We start from the raw sequence: 15,536 nt of genomic DNA, 5'->3' as shown, positions 1-15,536 counted from the left end.
AAACTGTTTCTACTACAAGCTTGGGCGTTTCCTCACCGATGGCGCCACTTTCACCTTCATTCGATCACTCTTTATTTCTAATAAATGCCATGATGAGGACGATTCTTTGCTTCTAACGCTGCAAAATACGAAACTAATAAACCAAAGTTATCATTTTAATGAATATTTATTTAATATTGTAATAATTACTGGTTTTTTAGTTATTGGCGCCATCTAGCAGTAACACTGGAAACAGTTTTTACTACAAGCTTGGGCGTTTTCTCACCGATGGCGCCACTATCTCTACAAATGTAGCGTATTTCTACGCCTAAACTTTTATGGAACAATTACTTTTGCCGGGAGAAGGTAATCTCGTACTCGTATATAGAACACAGCTTTTTGGGTTTTCTTTTCTTTATTTTCTCTTAATCAGACGAGCACGTGTCGCGACGCTAACCACGTTAACGAACTTCTCTCTTTTGCGTCTCTTATTCCAAAAACGACGAAAACCTCTTAATGCTAAATTCTCTAGTTTAGGTTGGTAACGCTGCTTGAACCTATGACTATATGTAGGTCCCTACACAAATCTTTCGTCATCTAGCGGCATGAGTAACAAACTATGTTAAGGGTGCGCAGGAGACCCAGCAAAACTCCGAGTTGACTTCAGCGACAGTTGCGGAGAAAGTAGGAAGCTCTGGGACAAGGATAGATAGATCCTTGTCTCTCTAATGATGCTGTGACAGAGAGGCAGATACATCAATCGGAGGAGAGACAAAGACAGAATGATGTCAAACGTTTGCAATTTTCCAAACAGTTATTGTAATTTTATGAGTCGAGGAAGCGACCTTTCCGGCTGATTTTTTTTTTAAACTGTTCCTTACAAAATATCGTTGCGGGGAACAGTTACACATTTTGCAATTTCGCTTTTGAAACGTGCTAAAAATACGTTCAAAGACAAGACATTTTTTTTTTTTTCAATTTTTTCCAAAAACGCTTGACGAGACGATAGATTTACTTCCCCTGATTACGAAATGCATAATTATGATATGTTTTTTTCATTATTGTGCCTGAAAAACGAGAAAAACTATCTAGTAGTTCACCTACTTTCCGTTGGTGGCGCCAGTTTGTCTCCTGCGCACCCTTAAATATTACAATTATACATGGGGAATAAATTTCACAAATAATTGAAGGGAAATGTCACAGAGAATGAAGGGAAATGTGTCTATCAATGGTACAATCAAAAGGCGATAGCACTAGAAAGCACTGCTCGAAGAGGGATAGTGTCGCCATCTACGACGAAATGGTCAAGTTTATAAAGACATGGTTGCCAACTTTGGGGGTTTGCTCCTAGATTTAGGGGAAGAATGTATGAGCTGGGATTTTTTTAGGGGTGCTTGGCACTGCTTGGGGCGGGAACAAATTTTTTAGAAGAATTTTTTTAGGGGTTCTTCAATAGCGGTGACCAGGATTTAAATCCCCAAATTGCAATTCTTTTTTTAAGTAATCAATTTTTTTATATATTATATTTTTACACATACCGACACTTATTTATTTTCAATTAAATTTTAAATAAAATATTTCAGAGAATTTTAAATAAAATTTAGAGGTCTTTTAACTTATGTCAGGGGAAATCGTTCTGTACTGGTTGGTGACACTGTACAAAGATTTCAAGTTCTCCACCGTTAGATGACAATAGGAGTTTAAATCGGTACCGATTAATTTTGTTTTTGTTTTCATACATTGTTTTAATATAGCCGTCTCTGGTGAAAGTCATTTAGAAAGGAACTAAGTTTGGTAATTGTTAAAAAAACATTAAAGTTATCGATGTGGCTAATATCGATACATCGATGCAGCACTTGCGATTCTCGTTCTAGTCGGAATACTTGAATATTTTCGCGGCTAGCATTATAGTGTGATCTCTTCGACGGAAATCGAATTTTATACAGTGTTGAGTGTTTTATTTTACGTTTTAATTAACAAATATATCCAAAGTTTCTGCGAATAAAAATGAATACCTTTTACGTATAGGTACATCAATTCCTTCTTTAGACACGTGCTACTCCATACGAGAGTGTTCAAACGATTGAAAATTGTTTAATTAGTGAAAAAACATATTAGTTATATGAAAATTGTTTAAGATTAATTGGATAGATATTGTTACTTGCAAAGAGTTGCTGTTCCTTGTTGTCCAGTAATATCGAAAAGAACGAAATAAACAATACTGAATAATGTATGATTTTGATCGATTTATGTTCTGTAATAGCAACGACAATTTATAGATTTGTATCGATATATTAAATGTGTTTTTCGTACATAGTTTTCTATGAAGACAATAGTGTATAGGAAATGATAGAAATTCTGTTACAGTGTTTTATTACATTTTAGACTATCATATACTATTTATGATTATTTATAATTAAATTTCAATGTGTTTCTTTATCATTTGTGGTATTAGGTGACTATGATTGTCATAATGTAAACATAATTTAACAAAAGAATGACATGATTTCACCCTCATATTATCTAATCTGTAACATTCTGAGAAAAATGAGACAGCCAAAAAAGACTTACCATTCCAATGAGAAACATTGTATATATGTAGGACAAACATCTTCAGAAATAAAGAAAAATAACTTCAATATTGAAAATCCATTAAGAGAAAAATATAAAGATATTTTGGGTAAAAGGGAACTCATTATTTGCTTGCAGAAAACTTCTGAAAAAGCTAAATGGAATTGCAGATCTAATGAAAGAAAATCGATATGTAAAATGGATATAAATAATTTTGCAAAAGATTCATTACCAGTTAGACAGTTGAAGAAATATGATCCATTATTATATAATGCAAAGGTTCTATTAAGAAGATTACCAAAAAGAGTAATAGAAGAAGCTATAGCAATTGAAAGTAATCATAGTAAGGAAAAATTAAATAATGACTTGGTAACATCTAAACCCAATAATAATCTAAGGAAAGGTGTACATGATTATACCTTGTCCAAAAGAAAAAGTTCTGTGTCTGAGTATAATCATAAATCAAACAGTGTAGATATTGTTAATAAATATGAATTACGATCAAATGCTTCAAAAAGAAAAGTGAAAGGCAATCAAGACAATTCCAGCAAAAAGCAGAAGTTCATAAGTGACACGAATGACAAATGTATAGACAAAAGTATTTCACAAGGTACCACAGACAAAATAGTGGAAGTAAAAGAAGATTCATTTCACAAGGTAGGTAACCAATAAGACTCTGTATTAGAAAACCAAGCATATAATCACTGGATTTTGTTAAATGGGATTTCGAATGATAGTAAGACAAGAAGATTACTAATTATCACTAATAAAACTAATTTACCTAATGCAAAGTAAAGACTGTATTATTAAAAGTACAATATTCTGTATGGTGGTAATATTATAAAAAATGAAATAGACATTAAAAATTTTAACTTATTACAGAATGCTCCTGAAAATAACTTCAACATTGATATAGTGGAACATGTGGAAACTGATATTAATGAAAATAAAATGTCAAATGTTACAAACAATAATTTATTAAAAGAAAATAATAACTGTCAAATTGAAACAAAAGATCCTGTTAAGAACGTTGGTTGTGTTGTTGAAAACAAAAGTAACATGTATTGTAATATATCAGAAAACTATGCACAAACTTTACCACCCAATAGTATTACTGCAAAGTCATCAAAAAGTATTAATGCAATAACTATGAATAATATAATCAGTGCTCTGGATAATATTAACAACTGTCCAAAGATGAATGAGCCAAAAAAGATCAAGATTAACAAGATAAATAAAATAGCATACAAGGGAAAGCAATATCATCAAAAAAATACAAAAAAAGAGAAGTTAGACAGAAATAACTTGTCAAAACGATCCAGTATTGCATTGAAAAGCAGTGGCTCAGCTGAGATTCATAACAATGCCAGCAATGTTGCAGAAACAAATGCTAATGGAATGTTATCTCAATTGATAATTCCAGCAGTTAACAAATTAAAAAATCTTGCTCCAAATGAAAATAATGAAAATGTTACAAAGAAGATATTACAGAATGAAAAAGATATTTCAGTAGAACAGAAAAAAGTTGAAACTTTTGGGAAAGTTAATAATCAAGAATGTGATTTGCTGCAGAAAACAAGGAACTCAAAAAAAACAACAGAAACATTCAAGTCACCTATACAAAATAAGTATTCATGTTTAGACAAATTAAATTTGAGTAACTGTACAAGGAGTGATGAGGATGAAGACGATGACTGTATTTCTTTGTTTGCAGATCCGACCCTTATAGACGAGTAACTATTTGATTTCTTTGCATTAATGAAAGATGTTTAACTATTCGGTTAACTATAATATTCAACAAACTATAATATATTCTTTAAATTTGTCTAGATGCAATACTTCATTTACAAATCTAAAACAGAATTCATTGTGTAATTCTACACACACTGAAAAAAAACGTATCATGAGTAATGTAGCTGATAATCAAAAGACAACAAATAAAAAAAAATTTCCAAAAATATTTTGGAAAGAAACCAGTGAAAAAACCTTAGAGAACAACAAACAAAATTTAGAGTCATCACAAAATGTTATACAAAATAAATCTTTGTTTCCGCATTTGCCATCTACAAAAGAGTAATTATTTAATTTATTTAGGCTAGTGAAAGATTTGGTGCCATTTAGTTGACTATAATAGTCAAAAAATCGTAATATTTTTTATATATTTTTACAGACTCAATCCTTCGGTTAGATCTCGGAAAAATGACTCATCCTGTAAATCTTCACATATTAAAGAATCGTATTCCATGACTAAAAGTGTAATTGATAAGTTTTATGAAAAAACCATAGACGAATTTAATACTTTATATGACGACAATAATATGAAAAATAGTCAAAATACTTTGAACAAAAATAAATGTTCTCCAGTAGCGAAACCGAAAAAACTGACCACAAAATTAACAACGGATAGGCAACATGATTTATTTAAAAATATTTTTATAGGCTTCTGTTATCAAGTCATTCTATTTGGCAACTGCTCTAGACAACGGTGCCCCTTTAATCATAATGTACGTATATACAAACAAAATTTTTTACAATTATTATAAATCGAAGTATTAAGTTTTATTTTAGAGCGTAATTATTACGTGATAACATATAGTTTTGTTTATCTTACAGCATTTTTCACGTGTACTTACCTTATACGAGAGAGGGGAATATTATTTTTTTCAAATGATAAATGAATTGATATCAAAAGGATATCATACATTTTTATTTAATATTTACGAAAAGTTGGTAAATCACTCTAAAGATGTAATTTTCATACTGAAAGTATGTAAAAACTTATATGAACGCAATATGTTAAACTGTATGATGGGATCCCGTACTATTTCAATGTTGCTGACTAAAGTTCCTATAACAACAATTATAGATCACTTAACAACAATTGTAAGCAATCGTGATTCTCAATTCATAAATTGGATTTTGGAAAGAATAGAAGCACATATCAAATCCGATACAGATACTGGTGGATATTGGAATATAGTAAAACCTCTGCTACTAAAGACAGAAAATATAAATTCAAAAATTATAAACAGTATTTTATATGAATGCATAACTACAGGAAGACACATTCAAGATGTACATGAAAATATTATAAGTAAACTGGATAAAGACATTGATCCTAAAATTAATAAAGACTTTCTAGTACGTTTTAATAATAAATTGAGTGAACTCAAGGATCCAAAAGATATTCGAGAGATAAATGAGGTGAAAAACACTGCAATAAATCAGTCAGTTATAAATATTCAGTCACCTGAATCGTCTAATGAATTCGATGATGCATCGCTTATAAACGATACTTCTACCATGATTACTCAAAAAGTATGGGACAATAATAATAACAGTGTACAAAATGAAAAATCCTCTTTCGTGTTACACCCAATTGGTAAGAATTTATGAATAATAAATGTATTTTTATTTACATATTTGCATGTTATTGTTTCAATTGTGGTATTTAATCTTCAGACAACTTGCCAAAACCATATTCATTACACGGTAGAAATAAAAATTGGAAATTTTATATAGATGTCTATAGCCTTCAGGAAGGGCTTAAGCACAATAATTATAAACATGTTATGAAAATTCTTAACAAAATTAAACAAAAGGAGAAGACATTTTACACTCGCGCATGTTATAGAATTCTGAAGAATGAAATACATTACTCTCAATACCGTTTGAGTAAACTCAATTCAAATACAGGTAATGCAACATTCACTAAAACTTCATAATAATTAGACCCTTTACTTTATTACACATTTTCTTTTATTAAATTTGTTTTATGAATGTTTTAATATTCGTGCTCAATATTTTATAAAGCGTTTTCAAAACACAGTAAAATAGAATTAGTTTAATTTTTATAAGTTTTCATTGAAACGACTTATTCAATTTGTTAGTGCAAATTGTACACAATATGCTACAGCTCTCGTAATATGTTTTGAAGGCAATTATTTTGTTAGGTTATATGTATAAAATGTATAAAAACTATTTCATTTTGTATCTTATTTTACGTAAGTTTTGTAATTACAAAGTATTAATTTTGTATGTAAACAAAATGGACAGTTTTAATAATAAAAGTTTAGTTGTATATAAAATAATCGTATATTGATAATGCAACAAATTATATAAGTGCAATCAGTTATTATTTGTGTATTCAAATTTAACTAAATAAAATAAAAATATTTGAAACGAATGTCAATGTTCATTTGAAGTTATACCTAACATCATCTTTGTGGATATTACAGTCCGAATCGGGGCAACAGCTATTTGTTACGAAATATTATTTGACGTTACAACACTTATTTTGGCTGATTTAGCTGAAAAAGAATTTTGGGTGTTAGCGCTCAGGCTACTCAAAGATATTCATATTATGTTACAAATGCATATTCGTTTAAATGAGCTTGACGCAACAACAATTTTACTTTTCGCCGAAATTTATCTAGCAAATAGCCAACCTCTGAAGGTTTTCACCCTGCTTAAGGGTGAGTTAGCACTTCATTATAGTTGATATATATTGTAGTAATTTTGATGTAACTTCAGCAGTAATATTTAGCATATTGATAAGATCAAATCGTACTTTTCAAATAATTAATTTTTTCCAGAAAGTAACATTATTTTTACTTGTCGTAATAAGTGGAAGGTAAGAAGTAATGAGAAGGACAATTGCGCAAGAGCACAGATAATGGCTCTTCTATTAAACACATTTTCCAACACATCCTCCAAATATGCATTTTTTCTTTTTGAATTTTTAATGTCAGATCAAAGTAGTAATTATTTTCCAATAGGTAAGAAAATGAATTTTCTAGAACCGGTACAATAACAAATTTAAGTGCACAAACATTTTATTTCTTTTAGATCTTACCTGTGCCGCGAATAAATTAATATCGACATTTTTACGAGAACGTGATTATAAGATGATTATACATATTGTAAAGTTAATTTATGACTATAATTTAGTACTCCCTGAAATAACATATCGTGCAGTAATTGCTACATTGGTGCACATTGATTTAACTCTGGCTAAGCAGTTCTATCAAACTGCGGTCGATTTAGGAATATATCCTAAACTAAAGGTAAGCCATTAACCAAGTATGATAATAGTGTGTAATATATATGTTAATATCTATTATTTTCTGCTACTAGTTTTATCCACTGACATATCTTGTCATCAAATCTAATTGGACGAGTGAAGAAATGTATCTCACGATTTTCAACTTAATGAAACAACTTTCATTAAATATTGGACATGCGATCGATCATATGAAGCCAAATCAACTTTCAGTATATCTTGTTTTTGAGGCATGTTACGCTCATTTTATAATTTGATTTCCATCAAATGATTAATCATGGAAAACAATTGCGAATTTTGACAAATTAACTTCTACTTCTTTTACAGCACACTCCTTTGAAAAAGCAACATGTTTTTGATGAAGAAATACGACAACAATGTGATTATGATATTAATGAAAGTAAACAAATTATGAAAAGTGTACTACAAAAATTTGATCCACCTATTTCAATGATAATGACAAAGAAAGGTAAATTCCAGAAGTTGAGTAGTACGAAACTTTTTAGGCATTTACAACAACGTGAGTATTGCGCGTAATCCAACTCTGCAATTTCATTTATCAGTTTTTAACCAAATTTTATTCAACTTAAATTGACAACAATGCAGTAAAGATAATCGCCTAATATCTAAAGTTCGGGAACTCTTAACGTATCACTTCGCCTTAACGCTTTATATATTTTTCTTTATGAAACATTAATTTTTATTTTCTTGGTATGGAATTTTACCAAATTTGATTATTGACAAAACATTTTGTAAATCTTGCAATATCGATTTTAATTTTTATAACGAACGTAATTCTGTATTTTATACATAATTTGTTATAAATTATATAATATATTTAGTATTTTTGAGTTGAATATTTTGCAGTGCAATAAAATATACTGCATAGATTAGACTAGACAATCATGAACAATACCATGAATATACATTTTCGAAATGTAATTAAATTACGAGATGACAATTATAATTGTTTTCAAATATGCTCATCTTTGAAAATAAATAATTCTTGTACCATCTTCATCGTATTGCCAATATTTCTATAGGCTACTACTCATATGCATTACAGGTACAATAATCAGATTATTTTTATACATTTATATACTGTAAAATAGTTTATTAAATTTCATACACTTTAAATAAAATGTATAAAAAACAATTTGTATGCCGTATTATTTCTAAGAATGCAGTATTGTTCATTGGAATCATATTCAAAAAACAGATCTAGATACTTTGCATAATGCTTCACATGGATGTGCAATTGCATTCTACTCTTATGAATTCAGTATCAAACGAAGAATTCATTTCACGCAAAATGAATTTTTTAATAAAACTCTAGGTACTCGTACTTTCAATGTAAAATAACTTCTTATGAAATATTATGTATAGAAACAATATACAAAACTCCTTCGAGGTAAGTAATTTATGAAAACTGAACATATTTCAAAGATTGTCATTCTATGAATTTTTGAGAAATTTGTATGCCGACCACAGAAACACAGAGACAGACTATTTGGTGTTAATAATACTCACAGTCTGCATGAAACAATGTGGTATAAGTTACAATACTAGTAAAAAGATAGAATTTCTAGCTATTTTTTGTAAAAAAAGACATGCACGGTTAATCGAACTCTGGTATATCATCAAACGAATACCCTGGCACTTTTTGGTATGCTAAAATAGCAACCCTCATATGATAAGCTCCTGGTATGAACATTAAAATTCCTAAAATAATGACTGGCCACATACGGTCAGAGTACTGTAAAAGAATAAACAATTAACAGTCCCAACCGATATGTAATTATTACTACAAGTTAGGTAAAAATTTCTAATCTCACTTTTGAATCTATGTGTCCACTCACGATTAGGCTACCCACAATTAGCATGATGGTACCTCCGACAAACAGAAGAGCTGCCAATGTAATGGCTTTCCATGGTATTTTTACTGGTGGATTCGCAAACTGTTAAAAGTTTTTAATTATCATTAATGTCATTTCCTTTTCAAGCATTCAGCTACTTAAATAGATACGCGATAATTTACCTGAGAATCGACAAAGCCATTGTCAGTTTCAGTAAGCTGTGTGTAATCCACGTTGTCGAATTGTCTGTCGCCACCGAGTTTCCTCCTGGACATACTCACTTTGTGAATATAATCTACAAAATTGACGGTTATTAATGTTAAACCCTTTCGTGATACAGTAATTTACATTTTTCACGTTCACGTTCGTACGATGTAACGTTTTATGAAATGGATTTTCGCGATACCAAATTTTTCAGATTTTTCACGAACAAAATATCAACTAAACAATTGTAACGATTACGCTTACTCTAATGATATAATCGCATACGAGTGTGTAAGATGTACCTACATGATGCGCAGTTAAACTACGTATGCCAATCGTTATCTATGTTGATCTATTCTACGTTAAAGGTTTATCGTTTAAGTCAATAATTTCTCCCTTGAAAGAAGTTCCAAGATTCACCAAAGCTAACAATCAATAGGTGATATTCCGTATCATGAATCATATATATAATGAATAATGTATGACAAGTAGCAACTATTATTATAGTTTTATTTTTTAATGAAATTTACCATTTATTTAAACTTTAGAAGACGGTCGAAAGAGGCTACGTGCTAACGACATTCATTGCCTTTCCTAATGAAATCTGATGAAACCGACGTATGTACAAATTGGAGGTTATGTATCTGTTGATATTTGACGCGCTCGAAGTTGTAAACGACAAACGCATGCGCGATGAACCAGACAGCGCGGAACAATTTAAACGATTGAATTTTCACTACCGACTAAACACGAAAACTCGACGCAAACCAAAATAAAGGATACCTGTGCCAAACCAGCTTGTCCACATATCAAGCAACGACGACACGCTTATGCTTGTGCTCTAAATGTCATTCAATTTTTCCCCCTCTTCTGCTTCGCTATGAATAAAGAAAAAATTACACGATCTCGGACGTAAAGATACGTCTCTTAAGTACACTTCGACGGACCTCTCTCATAGCATATTTTTCAAGCGAACAAGACGAGCCGTGCCGTTATAAAAGGGGGAGGGAGGAGGGTCGTTACTTTTCCATCATTTTTCGAATTCGACGCAAAACCCAGGAAGTTCCTGTTAATCCAACAGCTTATTTGCTCGAGCTCTGCGTGAATTAAAGTTTGGTCACGCACGGTATTCGACGAGAACGTTTGCGTGAATTTCAGGTCGATCTTCCTTCTCACACGACATCGTGTATCGTGGGTATAAGGGGAATAGAAAAATCTGTTCCTTGTCGCTCATTACAGGGCCGCTAAACCCGCGACGCCTTGCCCTCTTAGCACATCTAGAACCTCGATGCGACAGTGTCTAAAAAGCGTGCAGAACTCATTCCTGGGGGTTTGCAATCCCAACACCCGAACTTACTACCGTCTTCGCGTTCTATCGCTTCCAAGAGTTCGCTATACCTCTTCTACCCACTATACCTGATAAATCTTTGGGACACGCGTGACTACCCAGAATAGAAACTTCGACTGGATAAATGCAATGTTTAGGTCCCGATTCTCTTGCATTTATTCAATCTTTACTATATACCACACCTTTTTCACAATTTTTCTTTTTCTTTATTCACCCTCTTCGCTAGAGATTATAATAACAGATCAGACTCCTTCCGTGCGAACAGTTAACGCGTAAATTTGAGATTCGTACCGAGGACTAGCGACTTTTCGCATAAGACGTTTCCCGAACCGCGTAATGATTCTTGAGGTATAGTGGGTGGCAACGATACGACCATAGCGGACACGGCAATCGATGTCGGGCGATACCGAAAAAGAAGGAAAAGGTACCCTCGTTTACGTCCAACGTTCTTCTTTCCTTTCTGGTCTACTTTGTCCACTTGTGCGCACTCTTACCCACGGTTCACTTCACGTACGACTTCACCGCGTCGTTCCCACGCATTATACGTGACCGTGTCTCACGCACACCGCATAGGCAAACTTTAAACTCGAAACTATCGGTCAGGGTGCCTGTCGGTAGTCGGATCGATCTGCGAAAATGAAGAGACGGCGGTGGAAGCTGTGCTCTGCGTCGCGACGCTAGGCGCAGTGCAGTACTACGACGAAGGGCCATTGGGGGGCGCAATGGTATCGATAACGTGGCCCCTATTACTAGCAACGATAGTCCATGGAATCGAGCCCGAATGCAATCTCGCATCGCGATGTGAAACTGTTCGTTTCAATCGTGCCTAGACATCCAGACATCCAGACATTCTTCCAGAAGGAAGAAGAAAGATCGTAAAGGTACTTGAACAGAGTGCGCCTACTTTTTCGATTAACTTCTGGTTCGTGGTTCCGGTCCACGAGGTCGTGCGATCATTGAGACCGATTACGAGTGTAGTTTGCTACCCTCCGTCGGCGCGAGTTGCATCTCTAACTTAGGGTAAAGCGATGCGACCAGACAGCGGAAGGGTTGCGAGTCCGGGGTGAATTAAGGTTCGAAGAGGCAATGGGAAGAGGCGATACGTTGTTCCCCATGTAAATTGCGTGTTAGGCGCAGTAAAGAGGAACAGGTTGATAAATGTGGTCACGTTTGGCTGGTATCTCTGCAAAAATATCGACCGCCGTGAACGTAGGATCGAGTTAATCCTGTGCTGGCCGAGGTCCCTGCGTGTGCAATAGCGTTTCGTGCAACTCGAACGCGTTTTGAACATCGAGCCAGCGTGCATTAATCGACAGCATATTGACTGTTCAATCGTCGGGTCTGCGAGGTTTCCTCTTCTGCCTGAGAGACGGAGCGTGTTTGCCCGCAGCTCTGTGCGGATACGAGAGATAGAGGGCGGTAAAGAAACCCAGGCGATGGGGAGAAACCCCCCGAAACGGTCGGACGACGGGGATAACCGTCTAAAGTGATCAGTAGATTTTGATCCGACTATAGGCAACACGCTCGGCATATTTAGAGAATTCGACGTAACACCCCCCTCCCTCCCCCCCGCAGGATGAGGTGTTTGCAGGGCCGGCGTAAGGCAGCTTCAGAGATCCCGCGGTCTACGAAAATTACCCAATTAAAAGGTTTCGAAAAGGCACCGGTTTCGATTAAACTTGATTAAACTTTTACAGAATAACGATACCAGTAACAGATGCGAGACATTATTTTAGTAGCAATGATTCAGTTTAAAGGAGAGACAAAGATCATCATGTACAATTCATGCGTAGGATTCGAATGTGAATTCAGGCCTCGCAAAATTTTTGAACCCGGCCCCGCGAAAGGTCACGTCGGCCATGGGCGTTTGGAAGTGACGGAACGGCACTGGAGTTGCGGAGCGCCTGCGTGATGCACGCCACGTCGGTGTACGGTGCATGGAGGGTAACGGTGGCCCAGGGGCGGCAGTGCGGGTTCAGGGGGCGGCGAGGGCGGGTGCCTCCGTTGGAACTACCCCTTGACGACAGCCCGCAGCCATTCGCACCCTCGACCGATCTCGTGCCGCGTAATTCTCGTTCTCCTCGATAATCGAGCGTCTGTGAATCGCGACGACCGTTTTTCCGCTTGTTGGATCGAGGAACACGCGAGCCACTCAGGTAAATCGACGTAGCGTAATTGTAGTGTCTGGGAATTAAACGGGTCTCTGTGTGTCTCGTCGAGCCGTGTAACGATCTTCCGCGATGATGTACATGTACGGGGGGAGTCTTGTTTATTGCGCGTCGCCTGCTTGGACCACGTAGTGCTTCTTGTTATGACGTTACTGTGACTCCGGTGTGACTCTCCGCAGTAGTCGGCGCGAGTTCGCTGGCTGCTCGTCGATAAACGACACGGTTCCTCCTCGACACGCAGCCGGGGATGCTGCGATCGTGCCAGCCTGTAACACGACCAAACTTGGAACAATTTCGAAGTTACTCGAACGCTGGGCCACGTAGCTAAGTCGAACTAGATTCGGACTAATCCCGACTACTAGCTTCCGAAGGTAGCTCCCTTGAACAGGGGGATTACATTGTTGGCAGACGATCTAGATACGCTGCGACGGTTGATTAACTGGGAAGCAACTTGGTTCGTTAATCCATTTTGTATAGAATTGGATTTCTAAGTCCCGTTGGACGTAGATTGCGCGTGAAATATCGTTCCCAACTAGATCAATTGTCCCAGGAATCGCATTCGAATGCATTAATCATAGTAATACCGCGATAGCGCGATGGGAAATATGTATCGTAGATCGTATCGGCATCGCTAATGCTGTTGACGATTCTCTTCAAGTAAACGTGATGCACGGATGAATTAATACCTTAAGTTCGATGATGAAGTTGTAATCGTGGCAGACCTCACCCGGGCATAAAAGCTATCAGAAACCTTAGACGTTGTTGGTTCCACAAACGTCGCGCATACCGGCACCGTGTCAGTCATCGTATTAACGAATCACGAGGGTTTCTCTATTTCGTTACTTGTCCCGGATTCTAAATTGCAGAATCGATCAATTTCCTGAGCTCCCTGTTGCCAAGATACTGGAATCAACCCTTGGCTCTTGAATTTAAACGTTTCGAATGTGGAACAGAGGCATAAGGATCCTTAGATTCTGAGTCCTAAGGTCTCCAAATTCTGTAGCTATTACTTTTGAAACACTCGGAATCTTCGAATTTCCGATAGCCTGCCTTTTTCAGGTGCAGAATTCTTGAGATTCCAAGATTCAAGATTCTTTTATTCTCTATCCCTTATTTAAGGAGATATTAACAGAAAACCCCGACAAATCAGAGCGCCCGAAGTAGAATAGGGTACGCGCTAGACAGCCACAGTAGCATAGGGTACGTGCTAGACAGCCGCTCTCGTACGCGAACAAGTGATTTGACGTCTTTCGATGCACGTAAAGTGTCGGGAGTCCAACCGCTTATTTCTTTACAAACTAGCGTTGGAGTTTTTACGTTTCGTGCCCTCGCTTCGAAGTTATGGTCATTTGAAGTCAGAAAAGTCGCCTTTCAGCTCGAACCACATTTTTCAGGACTTTCCCATCACATTTGCTATTAGACATCGTGCACAATTTAAAGTGTAGAATCTATAGAATAACGCCTCGTTAATATTTTAAGTGTCGGGCGGGGTAAAAATTTTGCACCTTTTTTTAACATCCTCCTTTACTTTCTGGATCGTTCTCGTATCTATCTGTACAGCACAATTCCAGCCAAACGTAGAACCACATCCAGACCTTTGCATCTTGATGACACGGTTCGTTTCCTAGTTTATATTTGGATTAATATTCATTTATCGCGTTCCAACGAGCGGTTCTTCACGTTTCCCAGCGTTGAAGGTCGAAGCGATTAACGCGAACGATGATGCATACAAGTCTGACCGGGTGCGGGCCTACTCTACTTCACGCGATCAGTCAAAGTCAGACCTTGGGGGTGCGCAAACTGCCTGTCGGTTCTCGAGCGACGGGAGGAACGTTTTAAAGTTCAAAAGTGGCTGCAATTACGCAATCGCCCATCAGGAAGGAACGTTACACTGATACAGATCTGCGACCGGCGACGGAAACGCGAGCCAGACTTACGCTACGATTCCTAATCGCGTCTCGATTTCCTTGCATTTCGTACCAAGGTCCATTCTTTCGAGGTTCCAATCCGATTAATTTCTGTTCTCTCCTTTACGCTGCGTTCTCGCGTCGATCGAATTTTCGGAGGCGCGACGAGGACATTTTTGAAAAAGAGAACACTTTTCCTCGAACAAGTCGCGCGTTTTACGAGCGGCAGAGACCGACTGGGGGTTCGAGAGTTTGTACCACTCACACAATGATCCGTCGGTAATTAGTTTCAGCATGGAGTACCCCGAAGCGATGGAACGAGGCCGGAACTTTCGTCTGCTCGCCGAGGAAGAGTTGTCTCAACTCCTGGACTTCCTTGCTGGTTATTTGCCTGAATCTTTAAAGGTGCGTGCAATTATATTCGAAATTTACCGAGTCGCG

The 15,536-nt window shown here is 36.1% G+C and overlaps 3 protein-coding genes across 21 annotated transcripts in view; 2 read left to right on the top strand and 1 right to left on the bottom strand.

The window, feature by feature from the left end:
- The first annotated feature begins 1,666 nt into the window (after positions 1-1,666).
- LOC128878626 (MATH and LRR domain-containing protein PFE0570w-like) lies at positions 1,667-9,066 on the top strand. 5 transcript variants are annotated; one of them, XM_054126951.1, is made up of 12 exons: positions 1,667-1,687; positions 2,689-3,207; positions 3,433-4,283; positions 4,381-4,623; positions 4,721-5,054; positions 5,164-5,932; positions 6,013-6,246; positions 6,789-7,025; positions 7,146-7,328; positions 7,399-7,616; positions 7,687-7,842; positions 7,940-9,066. In XM_054126951.1, exons 2-12 carry the CDS (start codon positions 2,749-2,751, stop codon positions 8,147-8,149), a joined length of 3,894 nt encoding a protein of 1,297 aa, XP_053982926.1. In that variant the 5' UTR covers positions 1,667-1,687; positions 2,689-2,748; the 3' UTR covers positions 8,150-9,066. The 5 variants fall into 5 exon arrangements, with proteins under 5 accessions (XP_053982926.1, XP_053982928.1, XP_053982925.1 ...); XM_054126953.1 differs by having other exon boundaries at positions 1,673-1,773; XM_054126950.1 differs by lacking the exon at positions 1,667-1,687 and adding an exon at positions 1,751-2,007.
- Positions 9,067-9,213: 147 nt separating this feature from the next.
- The window catches only part of LOC128878629 (transmembrane protein 230), an 8,796-nt gene continuing 2,473 nt past the window's right edge, over positions 9,214-15,536 (bottom strand). The window contains exons 1-6 of one of the 13 annotated variants that reach the window (XM_054126966.1): positions 11,515-11,647; positions 10,620-10,769; positions 10,456-10,550; positions 9,651-9,763; positions 9,448-9,570; positions 9,214-9,368 (exon numbers count right to left, since the gene is read on the bottom strand). In XM_054126966.1, coding sequence (XP_053982941.1) covers positions 9,231-9,368; positions 9,448-9,570; positions 9,651-9,763; positions 10,456-10,480 — 399 coding nt within the window. In that variant the 5' untranslated portion in view covers positions 10,481-10,550; positions 10,620-10,769; positions 11,515-11,647 and the 3' untranslated portion in view covers positions 9,214-9,230. Of the gene's footprint in view, positions 9,369-9,447; positions 9,571-9,650; positions 9,764-9,978; positions 10,109-10,202; positions 10,409-10,455; positions 11,673-15,536 lie in introns of those variants that run through there. The other 12 variants (XM_054126962.1, XM_054126963.1, XM_054126965.1 and 9 more) reach the window with 12 other exon arrangements.
- LOC128878628 (uncharacterized) overlaps positions 11,770-15,536 on the top strand; it is an 18,928-nt gene continuing 15,161 nt past the window's right edge. Inside the window, exons 1-2 of one of the 3 annotated variants that reach the window (XM_054126958.1) lie at positions 11,770-11,901; positions 15,383-15,500. In XM_054126958.1, coding sequence (XP_053982933.1) covers positions 15,390-15,500 — 111 coding nt within the window. In that variant the 5' untranslated portion in view covers positions 11,770-11,901; positions 15,383-15,389. Of the gene's footprint in view, positions 11,902-12,802; positions 13,177-13,217; positions 13,560-15,382; positions 15,501-15,536 lie in introns of those variants that run through there. The other 2 variants (XM_054126957.1, XM_054126959.1) reach the window with 2 other exon arrangements.

Source organism: Hylaeus volcanicus, chromosome 6 (genome assembly GCF_026283585.1).
Source record: "Hylaeus volcanicus isolate JK05 chromosome 6, UHH_iyHylVolc1.0_haploid, whole genome shotgun sequence".
Classification (NCBI taxonomy): Eukaryota; Metazoa; Arthropoda; class Insecta; order Hymenoptera; family Colletidae; genus Hylaeus; species Hylaeus volcanicus.
The sequence above is the reverse complement of the archived record's forward strand: the minus strand, read 5'-3'. Positions and strand labels throughout refer to the sequence as shown.